The sequence below is a fragment of the Phodopus roborovskii genome, unplaced genomic scaffold (assembly GCF_943737965.1).
Source record: "Phodopus roborovskii unplaced genomic scaffold, PHOROB, whole genome shotgun sequence".
NCBI classification, from domain to species: domain Eukaryota; kingdom Metazoa; phylum Chordata; class Mammalia; order Rodentia; family Cricetidae; genus Phodopus; species Phodopus roborovskii.
The window spans coordinates 518,635-544,779 of NW_026126962.1; the positions used below are offsets into that span (position 1 = coordinate 518,635).

Sequence of the window (26,145 nt, forward strand, 5' to 3'; positions counted from 1 at the left end):
GTGGCCAAGGTGACCTCAAAACAGTCCTTGAATATCTGCTTAAGCAGATTACAGAAGCCAAAATTAAGCAGTTAGTCATAGCATAACAAACAGATGGTTACATCATGGCTGCACAATTCTGGGTGGAAGTCGAGGAGTCAAGATTGCAGGGAACTTATCTTCCAGGAGTTTGGTTCAGGGACAAAATGTCTGTATCAAAATGGATACCTAGCATAAAACTGAATAGAAGGCAGCTGATCCCATGGTGGGGTGCTAGCCAGATAGGGAGCCTTTCAGCAGGTGGGGACTACAGTTAAGATGAGGGGGTCTCAGGCTGAGGTCTTTGAAGTCCTGGGAGGCTCAAAGATGTCCTGATCAAATACAAGCCCCCTCTTGTCTGGTGGGACCTTTAGTCCTGGCACTCCAGAGGCAAAAGCAGAGACAAGCTGATCTCTGTGAGTTCCAGATCAACCAGGACAACATAGAAGGACCCTGTCTGAAAAACAGCCTGCACCCTATGCTCTCCCTTCTTCTCACCCAGCAATATCTTTCTGACAGCACTGTAAGGGAATGTCTCTAGTGAGAATCCTCAATGGAGGCCTCTCACTCCTGCTGCATTCTCTCTTCTGCCCCCTGTTGGTGGCTCCTGTTTTCAGGCCTTAGTCTCAGGATTTCAGCTTATATCCAGAAACCTGTGAAGAATGAGCACCTTGACAAGCTTCCCTTGGGCACAGAGCTAGAGAACAGAAAGCTGACTGCCCAGGAGCTTCAAGAAGAGACTTTATTTAAACCTTTCCATACTTAATTCACAGAAAAACCGAAGATAATAGCCTGTAGTTATTGGCATTTCTAAGGCCAGACACCCTTATTCTTTATGTTTTTTTTTTTAACCCTCTATTGAATATTCCCCAAGATTACATGTTCTTTCAGGTTCACAGTGGCAATGAGGAATGAAAACATGCATTGAACCAAGAGGTATTTAAAGCAGAAGAGGATGCTGTCTGCCCGGGCATAGCAAGGGAAGGAACACGATGTAAAAAGTCAGGAGACCCAAACTGCTGTGGTGGAGGGGAACTGGACATGTGCAGACCTGGTGCATGAGGAAGGGAGCTGAACCAGGCAGCTCAAAAGAAGACAGAGGACCTGCCAGCCCCAAGCTGCATGGGTTAGCTCACTCAGGAGAAACTGGGATTCAGACTTCAGAGAAAGTGGGCAAAGAAAGAGGTAATGGAACATGGTTGGACAGGGTGACCAAGAGTGGCTGTCCCTATAGAAACAGCCAGTGCTCCTAAACAGACATAAGGAAACTGTGGTCTCAACTAGAGAAAGCCTCATAATAATATAGGAAGAATCCCTCAGTCATTCTGAAGCAAACTGCCCCCTCTCCCAAAACAGGGTCTTGTGTACCAGGCTGGCCTCAAACTCACTGTGTAGCTGAGGATGACCTTGAGCTTCTGATCCTCCTCCCTCCACCTCCTCTCTGCTGGGATCACAGGTATGCACCACCACACCCTTTAGTGTGGTCCGCAGGTCAGACTTGGGGTTACTGGTGCCAGATGAGCACTTTACCCACTGAGCCACACTGCCAGCCTTCTGGTGTGTTTTTCTATATTTTTGTTTTTTTATTTTATAATTGAATTTACAGGACAGAAGAAATGGCGTACTACTCTATTGGAAGGCCAGAGTTCAGATGTCAGCACCCATATCAGGTTGTTCATTAACTTCTGTGACTCCAACTATAGGGGGCTGTACACCTTCTTCTGAACTCTGTGAGAACACACACACACACACACACACACACACACACACACACACACACACACATCAAAAAGAAGTTAGTCTTTAAATGTATTTGCAACAGACACATTAAAACATGGAATAGTTACATGTGTTGAGAGTACCTTGTGGTGTTCTAATGCATGTAAAAATTGTATAGTGTTTAAATTTGGATAAACATGTCTGTTTCATCAACACTGGTCATGTTTGGATACAGCTTTTATGTGGTCATCCACGGCTTCTTAGAAACATCAGGAAAACCCAAACAAAATTATCTGCAGGTGTCAGGTATCTACCTGCCTCACCTGGGCAGCAGGGATATCTATATTTTCTCCATTTCCTTGCCCATTTACCCAACCCCCTTTAGGGACCTCCAGGGACAGATAATTCCAAGATAAAACAGACAGACTCTAGGATGTGTTTAAAACAATTTTTAATCAAGAAAAACTTAGCACAGAGCAATATCTCTTCAAGCTGGATCACTGTAGCAGTATGCATGGGTACTGAGCTCAGGACCAGTCCTGTTATGGGCTTGCCTGGCTGTAGGACCGCTTACAGATGAAAGGGAACTTATTGTCACAGGAAGAATCATTCCAGGCCCGAGAGGAGGACACTCTGATATTGGCACAGTGTTCATTGTTCCCAGTATTGTTGGGCTCACCTGGAATCCAGAACCTACCAAATGAGAAAAACAAGGACACTTTGTGCACCTGGCAGAATGCTTACCTAGCATGTAGGAAGCCCTGCATCAGATCCACAACACCATATGCCAGCACTCAGGAGGTAGAGGCAGGAGGATCAAAGCTCAAAGTCAATTTAGGCTACATAGCAAGTTCCAAGCCAATCTGGGATACATGAGATGTTGTCTTAAAGTAAGTTATATTAGAGGCCAGAAAGATGACTTAATAAGTTACTGGCAAGCAAAACAGGTGGCCTGAGTGTAATGTCCAGGATCCACACAGCAAGAAAGATCCAGCTTGGAATAGTTGTCCTCTGACCTCTATACACATGTGTCACATGATCCCACACATACATCATGTACACACAAAATAAAATTAAATTAATAAATAATGTTGATGAGTTACTTCAATCTATTTTCATCCTTGGTGACAATACCACAAGGTTTTGTTCCCAATCATAACAAAATGAGTAAACCTTCTACTCCAAGCCTCTTACTGTGCCCCCACCCCCTTCTCTCAGGCTCTCACAGGACCCTGCTCCATAGGCCTGGACTTGGGTCAGACTCACCCCACCTGGGCAGAAGAAGGTCTTGCTGCCCGGCCGCACAGGGCATGCAGGTTCCTAAGTGTTCCCAGGACACCAGTGAGCAGCAGCAGTTTGCTGGATGTGCTGCCACTGTGCTAAGGACAGCACACAGCCCTGTGTCCATGGGAATTCACCACCCATCCAATCAGGCTGGTAAGGATGGCACAGTAGACACACTCACCGCTCACTTTGCTTCTTGTTGAATGATGTCCCATCCACCCAGTACCAGTCCCCTTCAATCCCTGCTTTGGTGAGACCAATCCAACATGGAAGCCCATCTGCTGACTTGTAGAGAAACTCCTGTGGGGAACACAGTGTAAGTGAGGGGACACCCAGCTACCACCATTCCTTGAGTACTCTTTACTCATACACAGCAGCAGCCCCTGAACTTGACAGTGCATTCACAAGATTCACAGAGACTCGGGTATTGCATCTCCTCTCCATGCCTCCATGACCGCTCCTGCAGCCCAGAGCCCACTTCCAAGTCCTAGCTGCGCATTGCTTATCAACTAACAAACTTGAACTTGTGCTTTCTAATGAGGTGTACAGAACAAGGGAGACACAGCCTGCCAGGCATGGCAACAGATACCTGCAATCCCTGCACTTTGGAGCCTGAGGGCAGAATATTGAGAATTCAAGGTCAACCTGAGTTACTTACCAAGACTCCATCTCAACAGAAAAAAAGTAAAAAGCAAACAAAAAAAGACCCATAAAATTCGGCTAAACAGCAAACAAGGGACAAGGGAATGGCCTGAATGCTAATACCTAAATTACATGAGACCTTAATTGTGCCAGATGCTAGAAAACCACCTATGCCTTCCTCGCTCTTTTACCCTCAATTCACTTGAGGTGAGGCCTGGAAATGTAAGTCATCTCCCCAAGGCTCCAGGATAAGCTTGCTGGCAGACTGTAACACTTGGCTAGCATAGACCCTGGTGTCTTCTGCTTCACTTCTCCACCTGCCAGATCAATGAGACCAGTCTACACTCTATCACCAGGAAGGAGGCCTCCTGGGTCCTGGGTTATCGTTAATGTTGGTCACAATGTTTCTATTTTCTGGCATGTGGAAAGAGTGCCCCCTTCTGCCCTTCTTGAAGCTATCAGATTTGTGTGACTGGCTCTGGCTAGGGGCATGTGAGCAGAAATGACATGTAGGTTGAGGGCAGAAGATTTAACAGCCAATGAAGCATGCAGTTTCTCCTTGCTTCTTTAACAACTGTGGATGCATGTTGAAATAAAGAATCCTATGGCTTAGGTCCTTGATACTCATAAGAATCAAATCCTTGTAGTCCCATTCAAGATGTGTAATATACATGTGAAATAAATCTGGGAGGGGGCACTAAGAGATGTCCCAGTGGGTAGAAGCACTTGCTACACAAGCATGAGGCTCTGAGTTCAAATCCCCAGCACCCATATAATCTTAGCCCTGTGGAAGACAGAGGGAGAGGATCTCTACAACTTACTTGCTAGCTACCAGTCAGTGCTCAGGGAATGAGACAGTGATAGAACAGGACATTTGATGTCCTCCTGGGCATTCACACATGCATGGGTACATGCTTCTGCACACACACATTCACATGCCACACACACACACACACACACACACACACATCCAGAGAGAGAGAGAGAGAGAGAGAGAGAGAGAGAGAGAGAGAGAGAATAAATGAGCCTTCATTCTTAAGTCATGGACTGTTAAGGAATTTTTGTTACCACAGCCAACTCCCGCTCAGCCTCTCTGACATACCCTTCACAAAACCTGTAATAATTGCACTCACTTGTTCTGATTCTGAGGTCACTGAGGTCAGATGAGCATCCCTAGAAATGCAGGACTGCTCTGCACTGTACCAGGTCTTTGGGGTATGAGAAAAGTAATAGAAGTTCCCCCTGAAGTACTTCCAGCCTCGGGACATCATCTCCAGAATGTCACCTGGAAAACAGAGGCTAAGGTAACTGAGATGCTCCTGGTTTGCTGCATCCTGACTGGGCATGGGGTGTTCAATGGGATTCTAGGGACAGCAGTGAATAGATCTAGGATCTAAGGGTCCTTAGTTTCCTAGTGTTGGGCTGGGAACACTCTATTGGAACCCTAAAGGTCTGAGACTTGTGACTAGAACCTCTGAGGCTAAAAAGGTACAGTGTCAGGGAGGAGAGGCTATGAGAGGAACATAAGGGACCATTACTCCTGGGCCCTGGCCCACAGTGATAAACATCATGGGAAAAGGCAAGATACAGGCCATATGTAACAGGTTATATTAGTAAAATCTCATATGTGAGCTCAACGAGAAGCTGGCTCTGGAGTGGGGATGCCCACCCTTCCCAGTTTCAGACCCAAGCATGTTGTCTCAAAGTGCCCTCTAAGGAGAGAAAGGTCAATTTGGAAAACCAGCTGTCTGCTTCAGCTTCCCCAGTGGGTTTCTGCTAGATATTTGTAGCTCCAGATTCGATGATGTCACCATCCAGCCATTATTTGTTCTTTCCCCAGGGAACCCTCTACCTCTCAGGGACTCTCTAACAGAAACCTCAATAAGGGCCTCAGTGTGGCTTCCCCAGTTGATTTCTGCTGGATGTTTTGAGTGCCCAGTTTGATGTTACTATATCAATCTATCACCTATTTAATCTATCTGTCTGTCTGCCTACCAATCAAATATCCATCTATCATTTGTTATTCATTCTTTTATTTTTTTAGTTCACTATATGCTTAATAAACCCACTCTCTCAGAACCCAAAACATGGTTCTTCTCCAGACCATACAGAGTTCCAGGACAGAATCCCCAATGCTTCTACACTCTGCACCTTAGTGTAGAGACCCAAACTAGGCCTGGTGTTTTCTCTCCTCACTGTCCCCAAGTTCTCTCATACCACTGGTAAGGTCTGCCCACCCACAAGCCAGCCCGCCTCCTGTCTGACACAGGTAGGATTTTGTTGCCACTGGTAAGCCTGCAGGATGATCTTTTTTACTTACTCTGTCTTTGGAGCAGCTTGTTGACATTCTCCAAGCTGATCTGCAGTCCTTGGATCTTTGCATTCAAGGTGTTGGATTTATCCAGATCTCTTTGCAGCTCAGGGATTTTGGAACTAAGACTATCAACCTCTTCCCAGTTTCTTGTTAACACACTGATCTGATCACTGGCTTGCTTCATGCTGATCCGCAAAGACAGGATTTGAGAACGCATTCGGGAGAAGCTGGTGTTCAGGATCCACATCTGAACTTCAGCCTTCTCCACACTGCCTCTGTCCTTCTCAAGAACAGAACCTAGGGTGCTGATATTGTCCACATGACCTCTCAATATCTGAGCATCACTCGTCACATCCAATATTTTGTCCATCAACCTGGGATCTGGATTTGAGAAAGCCATGCAGTCAGTTGAGGAGTTCCTGAGCCACTGAGATGGAATGTTGTCTGAAGAAAGGGAAAGATGCAGGATCAAAAGAGTCCAAGGAGCTGACACCTATTATTCACTCATTCATGTTTCAGGAATGCTGGGTGGCTTAGGCCTGGAGGAGACCAAAAGGGCTCATGAACAAGCAGAGGGAGGATCTAGCAGTGAAATGCCTTAGAATGGTCAGAGTTCCCTCTGAGCCTATGAGATAGTCCCCCAGCCATATTCTGTCAAAGACACAGCCACCAACTAGGGCAACACACTCTCCCTTGTCTGCCCTATTCTATGGCCATGGGCAGGGCGATATCCATGCAGATTCCAGAACACATAGGAGGGATATTAAGCTATTTCTGCCCTTCCTTGGCCCTATTTTTCATACTCTACTAAGATCATAGGGGAACCAAAACTAACCAATAACTATCAAAAGAGACCTGTGGAACTGAAAAGTACTCAGCAGAAGAAACACTTATTCATGCGAAAAAAAAAAAAAAAAACCTGAGTTTAATTCCCAACATAATATGGCAGCCCATAACTGACAATAACCTCAGTTATAGCGAGATGTGATGCCCTATTCTATCTTTGGGCACCAGGGTATGTGGTATACAAACCATTCTAGGGTATGTGCTGCATATACATGGAAGCAAAACACTTGCATACATAATAAAATAAAATATGAGATTTCCAAAAAGAATCCTATGAAAAAGACAGTGCTCCAAGCTAGGAACAGCCAAGCATGGTATCACACACCTTTAATCCCAGCAGAGGCAGGCAGATCTCAGGGTTGCATAGTAAGACTCTGTCTCAAACAAGCAACAAGCAAGAGAGAGAGAGAGAGAGAGAGAGAGAGAGAGAGAGAGGAGAGAGAGGGAAGGAGGGAGGGAGAGAGAGAGAAAGTGGCGGAGAAGAGAAAAGACAAGACCACGAATCTAGGATAAGGTCAAGGTCAGTGTTGGGGACCTGGAAGGGTGTGACTGAGAATCTGCAACCACACGTGTCGGTCATGAAAGGAGAAACATTCCCTCCCTATACTTAATAGAGACTTAGCAGAAGGGAGAAAGGTGTGATCACAAAAGAGACCAAGAAGCTTCTAGAAGAAGAATAAAAAGGCTCGAGGTAAGGACATATAAGAGAGTGAGGTGTCTGGGAGATTTGCTGGCTTGGCCAAGTTCTCTATTGGCTCAGTGGAGAATTCCTTCCCTTGTAGGGTCAGGAGTCGGGTCCCTCTCACTGTTGGGAAATATCCACAAGGTTTTGAATCCCAGATCTCAGAGATATGAGCGACAGGATGCAGACATGACAAGCTTGGTGACTCTTAAAAGACTGAAGAGTACCCCTGAGAACAGACATTTCCTAATGCCAGTCAGAAAATCCTCCAAGAACCCAGAGCTGGAAGGAACAGCAGATCATCTAGAAACATCAAGAATCTTCCTGAAACATCATAGACTGAAGACACCAAGAGCAGCGGCAAAAAAGGATTGGGCCTCCAGGGACCTGGTGACTTACAGAAAACAGCTTGAAGTACAATAGAGATGACCAGAACCAATGACAGACAGATGAGGGCCACACGGAGGCTGATAGGTTTCCTCAGGAATGGAGATAGGTCTGGCTTAGGAGGAGGCTCTGGAAGGAGACAAAGAAGCTTGTTAAGGAAGAGTGATGGGTAAAGGCACCAAGTGGGCATGGGGCAACAGCTGGCACTTGCCTTGAGGCCAGAGGGAGATGTTCTGCTTGTCCACTGTGAAGTGGGCATCAGGGGCCTCCCTTTCCTTCATCTCCATCTCTGGCACAGGAGCTTCTGGCTGCCTGTCTCTCCAAAGGCCTTTTATCCAGAAAGAAATGGGAAATGAGTCACAGAGCAAGTCACTATGTCATGCCCAAGTTCCCTGTTCTTGGCTTAGACATTGTACCAGGCAGAGACCACAGCTTCATCCCATCTCTGAAGATCCAGGCCTTGTGTGTGTGGGGGGGCACTTGTCTTCTTTTCTGGACACAAACATTTTAATCATCTAATCTGAAGGTTTTTCTATTTCTCTTACAAAGAGCCCATCACCTATCATCCAGCCAGCATCTATCCACCCACCCTACAAACACATTCAGAGTTCAACCTCAGAGATTAATTACTCAATTTTCTAATGCAGACAGTTTGCAATCTGACAGAAAAAAAAAACCCAAAAAAACAAAAGCCTGAACAAGTAAATTACAATACAAGATGAAGAACATGGCAATGAATGGATATCCACTGTCAAAGTCATACAGGGACCAGAGTGATAGGAGTACTGATTGAGGGATGGGCACACTCAGTGTCTGTGAAATACGACTACTAGGATGTTGTAGATAGCTCTGGTCTTATGTACATGGTGACATGTGTGGCAGGGAGTGGATGTGGATTTAAGGAAGTATCTAGTCATGTGATGAGGATCCTTTTGGATCATTTTAAGGGGTTTTACCTCCCCCCAGTGGGTTCAGGAAGGAGACTTCAGGCGGGAAAAGGGCTAGAAAGAGCACCCTGGGAAGATAAGTGATTGCCAATAAACATGAGTTCCTATTTCCAGCACCCATGTAAAAATCAGGCTAAGAAGGCAGCAGGCTAAGAAGGCAGAGACAAGAGGATCCATGTAGAACCCTGGCTAACAAGTTTGGTAAGGAGAGAGCTTTAGGTTCACTGAGACCTTTTTCAAAAATAATGTGGTTCCTGGGTAAAGGAAGAAATAAAGAAAGAAATCAAAGACTTCCCAGAATTCAATGACAATGAAGGCACAACATACCCAAACCTATGGAACACTCTAAAAGCAGTGCTAAGAGGAAAGTTCATAGCATTAAATGACCTCTTGAAGAAACTAGACAATGGCCACACTAGAGAATTAACAGCACAACTAAAAGCTCTAGAACAAAAAGAAGCAAACTCACCCAAGAGGAGTAGATGCAGGAAATAATCAAATTGAGAGCTGCAGTTAATAAAGAAGAAACAAAGAAAAAATACAAAGAATCAATGAAACAAAGAGTTGGTTCTTTGAGAAAATCAATGAAACAGATAAACCATTATCCAACCTAGCCAAAAGGCAGAGAGAGAGAACATGCAAATTAACAAAATCAGAAATGAAAAGGGGGACATAACAATGGATACTGAGGAAATCCAGAGAATCACCATGTCATGCTTTGAAAACCTGTCCTCCACAAAATTCGAAAAATTAACAGAAATGAACAATTTTCTGGATAAATATCACTTACCAAAATTAAATCAAGAACAGATAAGCAATTTAAATAGACCTATAACCTCTAACAAAATAGAAGCAGTCATCAAAATCCTCCCAACCAAAAAAAAAAAAAGCACAGATGCTTTCAGTGAAGAATTCTACCAGAAATTCAAAGAAAAGCTAATACTCCTCAAATTGTTCCACACAATAGAAGCAGAAGAATTATTGCCAAACTCTTTTTTATGAAGCTACAATTACCTTGGTACCCAAACCACACAAGGACACAACTAAGATAGAGAACTACAGACCAATCTTTCTCATGAACATTGATGCAAAAATACTCAATAAAATACTGGCAAATTGAATCCAAGAACACATCAGAAAGATCATCCATCATGATTAAGTAGGCTTCATCCCATAGATGCAAGGATAGTTCAACATACAAAAAAATCCATCAATGTAATCCACCATATAAACAAACTGAAAAAGAAAAACCACATGATCATCTCACTAGATGCTGAAAAAGCCTTTGGCAAAATTCAATACCCCTTCATGATAAAGGTCTTAGAGAGATCAGGGATAACAGGAACATACCTAAATATAGGTATGCTGTATATAGGTAATATACAGCAAACTGTCAGCCAATATCAGACTAAATGAAGAGAAACTCAATGTGATTCCTCTAAAATCAGGAACAAGACAAGGTTGTCCACTCTCTCCGTATCTCTCCAATATTGTACTTGAAGTTCTTGCTAGAACAGTAAGACAACAAAAGGAGACCAAGGGAATACAAATTGGAAAAGAAGAAGCCAAATTCTCACTATTTGCAGATGATATGGTAGTTTACATAAGAATTCTACCAGGGAACTCCTACAGCTGATAAACACCTTCAACAAACTAGCAGGATACTAGATTAACTCAAAAAAATCAGTAGCCAGTCTTTTCTCAGCAAAGATATAGCAGGCAAAGGAGATGCAGGTCTAGCATTCCCAGTAAGCCAAGACCACGGGGAAATACTTAGCTTAATAGAAAATGTGTTAATTAAGTCAGAGATAACCAATATGAAACCGTAGCCAATGGCCAACAGTTTCATAATTAATGGAGCGTCCAAATTTTTCTTTGGGGCTGTGAAGGGTGGCAGGACCTGCTAAAAGAAATGGCTCCTAGATTAAATCCAATTTACATATTTTAAAAATGCCTTGTCTTCAAAAGTTAAGTACAAGGATATGTTACTTTGGAGAAAAGATTTTATTTGTGTTTCCACAGAAAATGAAAAGCTTCCTTCCAGACTAATATGGTTTAATGAAGCAAGACCCACTGAAGCAGTGGCCTATGTGATCCAACATTCAAAACAGCTGGAACAAGGCAGCCTTGCAGACCACTATAGCCAGGATTTCTGGATCTTCTTAGGATCCCCAAGATAGTGCTCCCTAACATCAGGAAGTAGTTTGGAGAAAACAATGCCCACATTCCCAAATATTGTTTATAAATGTTTATTTTCACTTTTATGGAGTTGATTATAAATGGTAATGATCATAGTCAAAATCTTTAAAGCAAAAAGGGGGGAAATGATATAGGAATGAATACTTTGCATTGGTGTGGATTTTCATTTATTGATACAAATTTAAGGTCAATGTTGTGATATGTAAATTTCTCCTCTTGTTTAGGTGTTTTGTTTATACAGATCTTTTAAAATGTAATGCATGATTAAATACAAATTGTATATAATCACTTATAATAGTCAAAACATATAGTTATGTTAGTTAGGATATCTAGATATACATAGATATATTTGAGAAAGACAGGTAGAGCAATGGAATCAAATTGAAGACCCTGACCTATACACCTACAAACACCTAATTTTTGACAAAGAAGCTAAAGCTATACAATGCAAAAAAAAAAAAAAAAAAAAAAAGAAAGCAACAAATGGTGCTGGCATAACTGGATGCCAGCTTGTAGAAGCTGACTTGTAGAAGATTGCAGACATATCCATATCTATAGCCATCCACAAAACTTAAGTCCAAATGGATCAAAGACCTCAACATAAATCCAGCCACACTAAACCTCATAGAAGAGAAAGTAGAAAGTACCCTTGAATGAATTGGTACAGAAGACTTCTTCCTGAACATAACACCAGTAGCACAGACACTGCGACCAACAATTAATAAATGGGACCTCCTGAAACTGAGAGGCTTCTCTAAGGCAAAAGACACAGTCAATAAGACAAAATGGCAGCCCCATAGAATGGGTAAAGATCTTCACCAACCCCACATCTAAAAGAGGGCTGATTTCCAAAAATATACAAAGAACTCAAGAAGCTAGTCACCAAAACACCAAAAAAAAAAAAAAAAAAAAATTTAAATTCAATTAAAAATTGGGATATAGAACTAAACACAGAATTCTCAATAGAGGAATCTATAATGGTTGAAAGATGCTTAAGAAATTGCTCAGCGCTTTTCCCCCCTCCCCCGCCCGAACTCTCTGGGTTGGCCCCTGATCCTGCTGCTCCTGTCTCCGGTCCCCATCGAGAGCACCCTTGGAGCTCTGATATACCCCCACCCATCCCCACCGCCATCCTACCCCCCCTACCCTGTCCCCTACCCCACCCATGGTCCTGCCGCTCTGGTTGAGCACTGGGACAGAGGGACTGGAGCCAACAGTCCACCCTACTTCGGAGACTTCTCGGAGCAACTCTGAACAAAGGAAACCTGACTACCCACGCGGGACCACCCGTAATTTCCACGGCTTGGTCTCTGACCCCGCCTCCAGTTCTCTGCTGGAGTCCCGGGCCCCTCCCAGAGATCCGCCTATCTCTGTGGGTCCACTCAGAGTTCCTGCAGCAAGATCCTTGACCCCCAAATCGTGGCCTCTGCCAAAGAATGACACCACCAGAATCTAGGGAATCTATACCAACTAGAATGGAACATAACAACAAAGCAGAGGAAGCAGAAGGGTACAACTTAAAAAATTACCATCATAAAAATGATAGAGGCCCTCAAAGAAATGTGCGAAAATCCCTTAAAGAAACGGAGGAAAAAACAAACAAAAAAGTGGAAGAAATGAACAAATTCCTTAAGGAAAGTACAGAAAGCCAAGAAAAAACAATTAAGCAGGTGAAGGAAACAGTTCAAGACTTGAAAACTGAAATAGAGAAAATAAAGGTAACACAAACCGAAGGAATGCTGGAAATAGAAAAACTGGGCAAAAAATCGGGAACAACAGACACAAGCATAACCAACAGAATTCAAGAGATGGAAGACAGAATCTCAGGCACAGAAGATAAACTAGAAGAAATAGATTCATCGACCAGAGAAAATCATAAATCCAACAAATCCTTAACACAAAACATCCAGGAAATGTGGGACACCATGAAAAGGCCAAACCTAAGAATAATAGGCATAGAGGAAGGTGAGGAAGCCCAGCTCAAAGGTGCTGAAAACATATTCAACAAAATCATCGAGGAAAACTTTCCCAATCCGAAGAAGGACATGCCCATGAAAGTAAAGGAAGCATACCGAACCCCAAATAGGATGGACCAAAGAAAAAAGACCCCTCGACATATAATAATTAAAACACCTAGCATACAGAATAAAGAAAGAATATTAAGAGCAGCGAAGGAAAAAGGACAGGTAACATATGAAGGCAGACCTATCAAAATTACACCTGACTTCTCCATGGAAACCCTCAAGGCCAGAAGGTCCTGGATAGATGTTCTAAAAGTATTAAGAGAACACGGATGCCAGCCTAGGCTACTATATCCAGCAAAACTCTCAATCAATATAGATGGAGAGAACAAGATATTTAATGACAAAACCAGATTTTCCCAATGTATCTACAAATCCAGCCCTACAGAAAGTATTGGAAGGAAAACTCCAACCCAAGGAAGGTAACTACGGCCACAAAAATGTAGGCAACAGATAATCCAACTACACCAGAAACCAAGGGTGAAGCAGAACAAATATATTCACAATACCACTGCCAACAACAAACCTAAATCAAACAAGCATCAACAATCAATGGTCCTTACTCACCCTCAACATTAATGGTCTTAACTCACCTATAAAAAGACACAGGCTAACAGAATGGATACGAAGACAGAAGCCACCCTTCTGCTGCATACAAGAAACACATCATAGCTTCAAAGATAGACATTACCTCAGGGTAAAGGGTTGGGAAAAGATTTTCCAATCAAATGGAAATAAGAAGCAAGTAGGCGTAGCTATCCTAATATCTAACAAGTTAGACTTCAAACCAAAATTAGTCAAAAGAGATGAAGACGGTCATTTCATATTCATTGCAGGAGAAATCCATCAACACAAAGTCTCAGTTCTGAACATCTAATACAAAGTCACCCACATTCGTAAAAGAAACACTACTAAAACTCAAAGCTCATATAAAACCTCACACATTTAGAGTGGGAGACTTCAATACACCACTCTCAACACTAGACAGGACCACAAATCAGAAACTACAGACCAATATCCCTGATGAACATCGATGCAAAAATACTCAATAAAATACTGGCAAACCGAATTCAAGAATACATCAGAGAAATCATCCACCATGACCAAGTAGGCTTCATACCTGGAATGCAGGGATGGTTTAACATACGAAAATCTATCAATGTGATCCACCATATAAACAAACTGAAAAAGAAAAACCATATGATTATCTCCCTAGATGCGGAAAAAGCCTAGATGCAACAAAATTCAACACCCTTTCATGATAAAGGTATTGGAGAGGTCAGGGATAACAGGAACATACCTAAACATAATAAGAGCAATATACAGCAAACCAACTGCTAACATCAAACTGAATGGAGAGAAACTTAAGCCAATTCCTCTAAAATCAGGAACAAGACAAGGCTGTCCTCTCTCTCCATACCTCTTCAATATCGTACTAGAAGTTCTAGCTAATGCTATAAGACAACAAAAGGAGATCAAGGGCATCCAAATTGGAAAGGAAGAAGTCAAACTGTCTCTATTTGCAGATGATATGATAGTTTACATAAGCGACCCAATAAACTCTACCAGGAAACTCCTACAGCTGATAAACACCTTCAGCAAACTAGCAGGATACAAGATAAACTCAAAAAAATCAGTAGCCCTACTTTTTTCAAATGACAAAGAGACAGAGAAAGAAATCAGAGAAACATCACCCTTTACAATAGCCACAAGCAACATAAAGTATCTTGGTGTAACGCTTACCAAACAAGTAAAAGACCTATATAATAAGAACTTTGTGACTCTAAAGAAAGAAATTAAAGAAGATACCAGAAAATGGACAGACCTCCCATGCTCTTGGTTAGGTAGGATTAACATAGTAAAAATGACAATCTTACCAAAAGCAATCTACAGATTCAATGCAATCCCCATTAAAATCCCACCACAATTCTTCACCGACCTTGAAAGGATAATAATCAACTTTATATGGAAAAACAAAAGACCCAGGATAGCCAAAACAACCCTATACAATAAAAGAACTTCAGGAGGCATCACCATTCCTGACTTTAAGCTCTACTACAGAGCTATAGTTCTGAAAACAGCCTGGTATTGGCATAAAAATAGACAGGTAGACCAATGGAATCGAATTGAAAATCCTGATATTAATCCACGCACCTATGAACACCTGATTTTCAACAAAACAGCTAAAACTATACAATGGGGCAAAGACAGCATCTTCAACAAATGGTGCTGGCACAATTGGATGAGGGTGTGTAGAAGACTGCAGATAGACCCATGTCTGTCAACATGCACAAAACTCAAGTCCAAATGGATCAAAGACCTCAACATCAATCCAGCCACATTGAACCTCTTAGAAGAGAAAGTAGTAGGTACCCTTGAACAAATTGGTATAGGAGACCGCTTCTTGACATAACTCCAGGGGCACAGACACTGAAAGAAACAATTAATAAATGGGACCTCTTCAAACTTAGAAGCTTCTGTAAGGCAAAGGACACAGTTGACAAGACCAAACGGCAGCCCACTGACTGGGAAAAGATTTTCACCAATCCTATATCCGACAAAGGGCTGATCTCCAAAATATACAAAGAACTCAAGAAACTAGTCAACAAAACACCAAATAACCCTATTAAAAAATGGGGTATAGAACTGAAGAAAGAATTCTCAACAGAGGAAATCAAAAAGGCTGAAAGACACTTAAGAAAATGCTCCACATCCTTAGCTATCAGGGAAATGCAAATCAAAAGAACTTTGAGATACCATCTTACCCCTGCCAGAATGGCTAAAATTAGAAACACCAGTGATGACTTATGTTGGAGAGGATGTGGAGAAAGTGGAACACTCCTCCACTGCTGGTGGGAGTGCAAACTCATACAGCCATTTTGGAGATCAGTATGGCGGTTCCTCAGGAAAATGGGAATTGAATTAGTTTACCACAGGACCCGGCAATCCCCCTCTTAGGCATATACCCAAAGGATTCACATCCATGCAACAAAGACATCTGTTCAACTATGTTCATAGCAGCACTATTTGTAATAGCAAGAACCTGGAAGCAACCTAGCCCTCAATTGAAGAATGGTTAATGAAGATGTGGCACATTTACACAATGGAATACTACTCTGCAGAAAAAAATAATGTTATCTTGAAATTCGCAGGCAAGTGGATGGCACTTGAAGAAACCATCCTGAATGAGGTAACCCAGTCACAAAAAGAGAAACACAGTATGTACTCACTCATATATGGATTTTAGACCTAGATCAAATGATCACCAGCCTATAATTCACATCACCAGAGGAACTAGGATACAAGTTGTATTCTGAGAGATTCATATAAAGTTCCTCACAGAACTGGGAAGGGACAAGTCCCCCAGACCTCAGGTAAAGTGGGGGAGGACAGCTAATGGAGAGAGAAGTAGGAGAAAATGAGGAGGAGGAGAGGAAGGCATGTGCGACCAGGAGGATTGTGCCTGGTTAGGAATGGAAAATAGGAAAGAGAGAGAGAGAAAGAGAGAGAGAGAGAAAGAGAGAGAGAGAGAGAGAGAGAGAGAGAGAGAGAGAGAGAGAGAGAACATAAAAGAGGGAGCCAATATTGGTTTGAAGATAAAATTGAACACAAAGAAAGGTCTAGAGAACTACAAGACTGCTCCCAACTAACAATCTCAGCTTCCGTGGAAAGGCTATCATAAATGCCCTTCCTGGAGAGTGAGATCAACAACTAACTTCTCCATGGAGTCCTCAACTAATGCCTGTTGAAAATAGGAGCAAACACCCATACATAAACACTGAGTCGAACTAGAACCCAGAAGCAGATGGAGAGGACAAGACCATGCGGTAGAAGTACATAGAGACAGCTTACCTGAACAAGGAGGAGCTAAGGGCCACTAGACTGATAGCTGGGAAGCCAACAGGGGACTGATTCGGACCCCCCTGAATATGGGTCTCAGCCAGAAGGTCTGAGCAGTCTAAGAGACCTCAGACAGTGGAGCCAGGATGTATCCCTGGTGCACAAAAGTCCCTACTTCACAGGACTTGTCAGATCTACATGACCCCAACTGGATGGCATTGCCCTACATATGGTATTGTGGTGGGGGGTTGGGAGGGGAGGGTGTTTAGAGTGCATGTGAGAGGGCAGAGAGGGCAAAAGGGAGGGAAGGAGGGAGGGAGGGCTGGAGGGGAGGGAGGGAGGGTGAGGGAACTGGGATCGACATGTAAAATAATAAATTAAAAAAAAAAAAACACTTTGACTCCAAAATTTAAGTTGAAGAACAAGTTACTGGGGAAAAGGATTTCTATTTTTGTTTCCACAGAAAATGAAAAGATGTGGATTCCTTCCAGACTAATGTGGTTTGATCACGCCAGACCGCCTGAAGCAGAGTACAAGCTGATCCTACTTTCAAAACAGCTGGACAAAACAGCCCTACAGACTACAGCTAGGATTTCTGAATCTTCTTCGAATCCCCCAAGACAGCGCCCCTTACCAGCAGGAAGTAGTTTGGAAAGAACGACGCCCAAATTCCCAAATATTGTGTATAAATGTTTGTTTTCATTTAATTGGACTTTGTTATATAAAATTAAATAAAAAAATAATAAAAAAAAAAAAAAAAAAAGATTGATCAGTTCTAAAGAGAAACAGCTCACACAAAGATGATCTCAGCACCTGGGAATCACACACCTTTAATCCCAGAATTAGAAGAGTATATAAAACAGGAGCATGGTCTCAGTATCAAGCATTCATTCTCCAGCACACTGAGGATAGGAAGACATTCAGTCTCAGGATTCTCTAGCCACACTGAGAGGCAGCAGGATCAGCCCTTTCAGTCTGAGGTAGTGGCAAGAGCTAGTGGCCCACTACTTTGCTTTTCTGTTCTTCAGCTTGATGTTTGAACTCAATATCAGTCTCTGGGTCTTTTATTTACTCATGTTACAATCATTCACCTTCCAGATGTATAAAGGAAGCTAGGAAGCAAAGATGAAACTCCACCAGTCCTGTCTCAGGTCCTCCCACCTTTCCTCTGCCTGCAACTGCCCAGCATCTGGTCTGCTCTAGCCTTTGGTGGGAGACCAGCCTCTAGCAGCACAAAGCTCAAAGCACAGTGCATACTACACTTTTCTATTGAGGGGATTAGGGAAAAAGACACACACACACACACACACACACACACACACACACACACACACACACACACTCTTGATGTTTTCCTTCTTTATTCTCTATTCCTCTCTGTTCTTTCTACTATATACTTTTTTTCTGCAGCTTATACACCCCCAACAAAGTGTTTCAGGCAATATAGGAATTACAATGTAGTTACATTGTTTTTCAAGTGAATGATTACAGTGAACATGAAACAAACTATTTTTATAAAGCATGTTTTCCATATCCTTTACATGATTAAACATTTTACATATTGCAGGTAAAAAAACAAATTATCCCAAAACCCCACATACATTCATATTCAAACAACTTGGTATAGATTAACCATATGGGTAAGCAAGGCATTCTTCTCAGTCAAGTCTTCTACTGGCAGGCTGCATTTTGCAGTTACAAAGAAAGGACCAATTACTACTTATCTTGAAAGCTAATCTTATAAGAAATCTTAAAGAAACCACAAACCTAAACTTTTGTACATAAAAATAATCAGTCAACTGTACTTTAAATCCTGGGGTGCATAGCCACTCATCAATTGTTTCTTATATTATCAGGAGATCCAGGGCAAAATGGGAACGAAGAATTAATCATCACCTTTGATCACCAACCAAACGTAACAAGGAAAACACATGAACTAACAATTGGGCTGCTTAGTATTTTTTTACCCTAACCTAATAAATCTATAACTCAGCTGTGTGTCCTTGTGAACTTTATATTGTTTTCTGGGTTTTACATCTTAAAGTTATTATCAAAGCATCTGATCTAAACTGAAGTTATTTTAAAGTTTTGTTTCAGCTAAAGATGCACACTGAAAGCTATGACTGTATCTTTCAGCATTAAGCTTAAAGGAATTTGAACCAGCCTGGCTCCTAGGACTCAATTCTTTTTTTTTTTTTTTTTTTTTTTTTTTTTTTTTTTTTGAGACAGGGTTTCTCTGTTTCTTGCTCTGCTCTGTAGACCAGGCTGGCCTTGAACTTACAGAGATCTTCCTGCCTCTGCCTCCCGAGTACTGGGATTAAAGTCGTGCAACACCACCACCCAGCTCAACTGTTTTTCTTAATCATTAACTTAAGCTATGGTCTATGCAGTTCCTTGGGTTAAACTCTATGGAGGTGTCGTCTTCGTGACAATCCACAGATAAACATGCCCAGTTTTAGAATGGGATGTTTTCATGAGATAAGCACACTACATTAGAGGTAGTGGGGATTCCTCTACATCCATTCATTGTAACACAAATTAAGAAAAACCCAGAGATAGATTTTGGAGTTCAAGCTTCAAGCTGAAGCCCAGAGAAGCAAAGCAGCCAAGCCAGTAGATCTCTCCATGAATTCTCAGAGGCAAAAGCTCTGAATTCCGGTTTCCTCCTCCTTATATTCCTTTCTCTGCCCAGACATCTCCTCCCTTCTATACTTCCCTAATGTTGAGATTAAAGGCATGTGATCCAAAGTCTTGATATCAAAGGCATTAACTTTATTCTTGTGTAGGCCAGGGTGGCCTTGAACTCGGAGAGATCCATCTGCTTGTTTCCTGTGTCTTGGAATTAAAGACTGCCTAGTTTCTGGTGTGGCTTAGCTTTGCTTTCTGATACTTCAGGCAATCTTTATTAAATCATAAATAATATATCACCACAAATCCACACCATGCCAGATACCAGAGAAAAATAGCAACAGCAAACATGTAAAGGCACAGAAGAAGCAAAACACATTCCAGGGTCTGTGGTCTTGGGGCCTTGCTTGTCCAAGATTGACCCATCAAAGAGGTTCCTCCTGGTGGTCTAACACCTTGGACTTCAATTACCATCTGCTCCTCCACTGACATGGCCACTGGCATTTGCCCTAAGCCAATTGCTGAATTGAAGCTATGCTGATCTGAACTTTCAGGAATGGACCTGCCTTCTCCTGCTGCTTACCTTGGTTCCAGCCAAGTGTATAAGGATGAGAATGTGTCCTTTCTGGGACTTGTTGCCTGGCATCTGTGATAGTTAATTGCCAACTTCCTGGATTAATAAATGTCTAGAGCAGTAGTGAGACACTCTTATGAGTGTGTCTGTGAGGGAGTTTCCAGAGAGGACTCACTGAAGAGGGATAACCCTCCCTGAATGTGGATGACATGGACTGGGGAGTAAAAGGAGAAAAGGAGAAATCTGGCAGAACTGGCACTTTCCTTTCTGATCCAACAAGATGTGAGTAAGCAGTCTTCTGCTGCCAGACAGGAGCCAGGGCCTCCTGGTATGTCTGAGTGAACTGTGCCCCTGAGCCATCAAACATGATAAGCCCTTCTTCTCTTGAGTTGCTTCATGTCAGCAGTGTGAAAATAACAACCCAGTGCCCTGTCTAAGCCAAGCTACTCCAGCCCTCTGCTTTCTGCCCCACATCAACAACCTGGGCCCGGGACCAGGAGATAGAAGACAGTGCCATACCCTGGCAGAAGGGCCCAGGTATCCTAGGACATTTGAGGAAAGAAGCTGCTACCCAACATGTGGGACATCTGATCCCTTCCTTCTCTAGCAAGACATTGATTTTTCAATAGAAATAGACAAGGAGGCTGGAGAGATGGATCAGTGGTTAAGAGCACTGGCTGCTCTTCCAGAGAACTCAGGTTCAATTCCCAGTACCTACGTGGTAGCCCACAACTATCTCTAAATCCTGTTCCACGGGATCCAGTACCCTCACATAGACATACACCAATGTACATAAAATACAAATAAATAATTATTTTTTAAAAAAGAAAAAGACAGGGAAAATGTGTGTATACACAATACATATTTTTCAGTCATTAAGAAGTATAAAATTAAGGCTAGAGAGATGGCTTAGTGATTGAGAACATTTGTGTCTCTTTCTGAAGACCAGAGATCAGTTCCCAACACCCATATTAAGTGGTTCCAACCACCTATAATTCAGGATCCAAGAGGTCCAATACCTTCTTCTGACTTTGAAGGCACCTGTGCACACACAAGAAGACAAACACAAAGTGACACACGAAAAAAAATGTTTTTAAAAGAATAAAATTAGATGGACATATAAAATAATAAATTAAATAAAAAAGAAAAAGAAAGAATAAAATTATTTCATTTGCAAGAAAATGGATATAACTAAAATGCAACATATTACATAAATTAAGTCAATTGCAGAACACAAATTTATGTCTTCATTTTTGGATTCTAGGTTTTTTATATGGATATATACAAAAATCACTTACATATACAAATACATGTATACACACATACACATGGTTTGAAAATAGAAGTAAATATATCTAAGAAACAAAGAGTAACCCTCACCTACATAAATAAGGGTCCCTAATGGTGAAGTGTCAAGAGGGAGGACCAGGGATTGAGGAATAAGAAAACAAAAGCAATAGTTGGGACCACAAGGTCTCAAATAAGCTGAGGACTTATGCTAAGCAAGTTTATTTAAAAATACAGCATCTTATATACTATTTTCAGGGACAAATGGCCAAAGTCAGCAGAGAACTGAGTCAGACAACATTGTCAAAGTGAACACAGAATATCTCAAACACAGCTGTCCTAGGGGAAGAGTAGAATCTCCAAAAACTGGAACCTTGACTCTTGAGGGTCACTGGTCCTTGCCACCTCCACTCCTGGACAAGGACACAGAATTGACACTCCCTTTGTCCTTTCATCAAGGCCTCTGAGAAAGTCTTGGATCGGTTAGTCAGTCTGGACCCCACAAAAAGGGCTAGTGGAAATGTGAAGAACAAGAAAGGAGAATGTAAAGGAGAATTGGCCCAACATATGACACACTCACACACACACACACACACACACACACACACACACAAGCATAATAACTTAATTTCTTTTTTAATTTTTTATTTTATGTGCATTGGTGTTTTACATGCATGTATGTCTGTGTGAGGGTGTCAGATCCTTGCAGTCACAGACAGTTGTTAGCTGCCTTAGGATGCTAGGAATTGAATCCAATTTCTCAGGAAGAGTAAGCAATACTCTTAACTACTGAACCATCTCTCCAGCCATGTAATTCAATTTCTTTAAGATGACTTTCAGTTGGTTATGGTGGTTCAGTCCTTTAATCCCCAAACTCAGGAGGCAGAGATAGGAGGATCTTTGTGAGTTCAAGTAGCCTGGTCTGCATATTAAGTTCAGGGCAGCTAGGGCTGCACAGTGACACCCTGTCTCAAAAATATAAAAATTAAAAATGAATAAATAGTTGACTTTTCCCAAATGGGAATAGATCTAACTGTTGCATTAGAGATGGTCCCAGAGGCATTGGAGAGCCCACACCTGTAGAAATAAGGGTCCCCACTAGGCTAGGGTCCCCTTTTTAGGAAGGGCAGGGTGGAAACCAACAGGTTCCAGGTGGTGTTCTCCTGATCTCTGAGCCAAAGGCTGACCAGTGTGGAAAGAATGAGAAGCAGGGAATCTTGGCTTGTGAGCCACTTTGGATTTCAGGAGGAAAAACTTCTAGGCCAGAGGAAGTTTCATGTCCTACTTTGCCCACTGGAAAGGAGTGAATGCAAGCCCTCTTTCTATGGAATTCATCTCTCCCTGCTGGCCCCTGGCTTCCTCCCTGAGAAGAAACAGACAAAACAAGGTACCTTTCAGTCAAGGAGCCAGTTCTCTAGCTCTCTCCAGAATAAACCAACTCTTTCTAACCAAAGAGGAACTCTGCCTTAACCTCAAGAGACCAAGAATTGCCCTTTTACAAGAAAAGATATGACTGTGCCCATTTTTCTGTTCCCTGGGGTTCTCAGACTTCCTCCAGAGAAGGGCAGCTTGGCCACTTCTTCCCTTCTCAAGATGAGCTAGCCTTCTTCTTCAGATGGAGTATGGGCAAGATGGACAAGAACAGAAACAAGACTCAAGGATGTGGGGACAAGGCTCAGTTGATAGAGTGCTTGCCTAGCTCACAAAAAGCCCCAGCACTGAATGAACTTGACAGGTAATCCCAGCACTTGGGAGGTAGAAGCAGGAAGATCACAAGTTCAAAGTCAGTCTTGGCTACATGAGACCTCATAGGGAACAAGGGAGGGAGGGAGAGAGACAGACAGACAGAGAGAGAGAGAGAGAGAGAGAGAGAGAGAGAGAGAGAGAGAGAGAAAGAGAGAGACTCAGTTGCTGAAGTGCTTGCCCAGTAGTACTGCGTGACCTCTAAGAAGTGTAATGAAGCAGACATGGAGGACTCTAAACTGGACAGTGAGTTGAGAATGAGTAAGTGAGAAGAGAGGAAGGGAGGGACACAGGTGAGGGGTAAAGAGGATGGCAATACAATGAAAGGAGGTGCATCACTTATGCATAGAAGAACTGCCAATGATACACCCCTAACAATGCAGGGGCCCAGAAAAAAAACTGTGCTTAAGAAAGGTGTGTGTGTGTGTGTGTGTGTGTGTGTGTGTGTGTGTGTAGGCAAGAGGTCCATGTTTCTCTACCTTACATGTTACATTTTAAGACAGAGTCTCTTAAACATGGAGTTCACTGATCAGCTCAGCTGGCTGACCTGAGAGCTCAGGGGATCCTCTGTTTTTGCTCCTCTGTGTTGGGACTGCAGCTATGCCTGCTTTTATAAGGATTCTGGGTATCCTCCTCTGGTCCTCATGCTTGAGCAGCAAGCACTTTCCTGATGGATAAAGCCATCTCTCCAGTCTCCTGAGTCAGCATTCTTTAAGTGTATGTGCTTATGGAAAACCACAAGATGTTTCAAAACTTCTACAAAGGCATGGAGTGAAAAGACTTGAAGTTCTTTCCCCACTTTTCCTGAGACATGGCCTCACTGTGTAGCCCTGGCTGTCCTAGAACTCTCTCTGTAGACCAGGTTAGCCTCAAACTCACAGAGATCTGCCTACCCCTGCTGGGATTGAAGACATGCACCACCACACCTGGCTCCCCTGGCTTCTGGAAACCCAGTGATCATGCACAGTGGCCATATCAAGCGGCCACACACCAGCTCTTCTCCACCTTGGCTCCTACGTAAATGTCACTTTTGGTGCCCACTAATCAACTAGTATGTCATTTAGAATTTCCTCCACCTACAAGTTGCAAAGATTAGATTTCCACCTTTCCAAACAAGGAAACCCCATCTGCCATCTGGAGGCAGAGCTGGAGGAGGGGAACACAGTGGGAAGACTATAGGGCCATCATCTCAGACCCAAAACTCAGACTGTCACATGACCCAGAGCAGTGCTAACCCAGTGGGAGCCTGAGCTTCTCTCATTATTTGACTGGATTTCTGTGGTATATTTGTATGAACAGGGAGGGTACATCTTGCCTAAGAGTCTGTCCATGAATAAGGAGAAATAAGCAAGGAAGCAACTTTGAAGGAGAAGTGGAAGAAAGAATTTTCTCTCTCACCATGCCAGTCCCCTCCATATCTCAGTGCAGACTAGTCAAGTTAGGAATTCTGGAGCGCTAGAGACCCCAGGCCCAACTCTTCACTCTGCCTTTGTCTCCAGGACCACACAAGGAGACAGGAAAAAACAGGCAGAGAAACTGAGCACAGATTCAGCCAGCATGAGATGTCAAAGAACACTGGAAGGAGCCCATAGGATGAAAACTGTCCACCTGACTACAGTGGTGAATAGTTAGCACGAGCTCTTTAGCAAGGAGGAACCAAAGCTGACCACAGCAGGAGCTTTGACAAGTGTCCTTTGACAAGTGTCCTGTCATCCATTCATTCAGATGTCACATTGCTCTGAGCCAGAGTCACCTCCTTGAGAAATGATAGAATGAGAGCTGGTGTCAGTGTATAGTTAGTTACACTGTGCACATGAATCACAAACACTGTGCTTCCTCAGGCCTCACATGCAGTTTGGTGAATTTACTTGGCCACTGACCACAAAGATCTGGCTTGGTAATCAGATTGAGTTTCCTGGAGCTTAGAATAGGCAAAAAAATGTTCAGCTTTGTGCTGGCAGTTAAACCTAAGCCCAAACCCAGAGACCTTTCTCAAGTAGTGCCACCAAGACCATGAGATCCCAGTCATACATCTGTGGGGGTTGTCAACTTGACAAGATTTACACTCCTATGAAAACCAGTGAGATGACTCAGTGGGTAAAAGTGCTTGATATGTAAGCCTAATGACCTGAGTCCATCCCCAGAACCCACATAAAAAAGGTCAGATGTGGTGGCACATATCTGTAATCCCAGCATCCCTATAGCAAGACAAGAGAAACTCCCAGCTAGCCTGGAATACACAGCACATCAAAAACAAGCAAACCCCTGCCTCCTTAACACTATCTATCTATCTATCTATCTATCTATCTATCTATCTATCTATCTATCATTTATCTATCACACACACACACAGACACACATACAAAAATAATAAGATTGACGATGATGATGATAATAATAATAAAATATTTTAATGTAAAGGAAACACACCTCTGGGAGTGTCTGTAAGCGCATGAATCCTGTATACCAGTGTTCTCAACCTCCCTAATGCTTGAAACCGTTTAATACAGTTCCTCATGTTATGGTGACCCCTGTCAAGCGCTATCGCCTTGCCTGCAAGAACGACGCTCAACGACAGGATTCTTCTGCAGCTATGTTTATTGCGCGACTCATTACAGCAAGTTGAGGGAAGACCCCGAGGAGGAAAAGGGGCTCTGCTTATATAGAGGAGCTGTGTCCGTTACTGACAGTTGCAGCCTGCAACGGTCGTAACGGTCACCCCATGACGTGGATCGCACATCCGCGCCTTGCTGGCTTACGGACAGGAAACCTGCACCATCTTCGGGAATGGCACCGGTGGCTCTCTACAGACCCCCCCCCCATCATAACATTATTTTGTTGCTACTTTATAACTGTAACTTTGCTAATGTTATGAATCATAATATAAATATCTGATATTCAGGATATAAATATCTGATATATGACCTGTAAGGGGTCATGACCCACAGGTTGAGAACCACTGTTCTAGAGAATGGACTGATGAGGTAAGTTTCACCCTCCTAATGGGTGGCTCA

The 26,145-nt window shown here is 42.7% G+C and overlaps 1 protein-coding gene across 1 annotated transcript in view; it reads right to left on the minus strand.

Annotated features, from left to right (window-relative positions):
- Window positions 1-2,264: 2,264 nt before the first annotated feature.
- The window catches only part of Cd207 (CD207 molecule), a 32,441-nt gene continuing 8,560 nt past the window's right edge, over window positions 2,265-26,145 (minus strand). Inside the window, exons 2-7 of the mRNA XM_051175025.1 lie at window positions 8,104-8,204; window positions 7,905-8,021; window positions 5,984-6,358; window positions 4,797-4,948; window positions 3,203-3,321; window positions 2,265-2,430 (exon numbers count right to left, since the gene is read on the minus strand). Of these exons, the coding sequence (XP_051030982.1) occupies window positions 2,280-2,430; window positions 3,203-3,321; window positions 4,797-4,948; window positions 5,984-6,358; window positions 7,905-8,021; window positions 8,104-8,204 (1,015 nt within the window). The 3' untranslated portion in view covers window positions 2,265-2,279. The remainder of the gene's footprint in view (window positions 2,431-3,202; window positions 3,322-4,796; window positions 4,949-5,983; window positions 6,359-7,904; window positions 8,022-8,103; window positions 8,205-26,145) is intronic.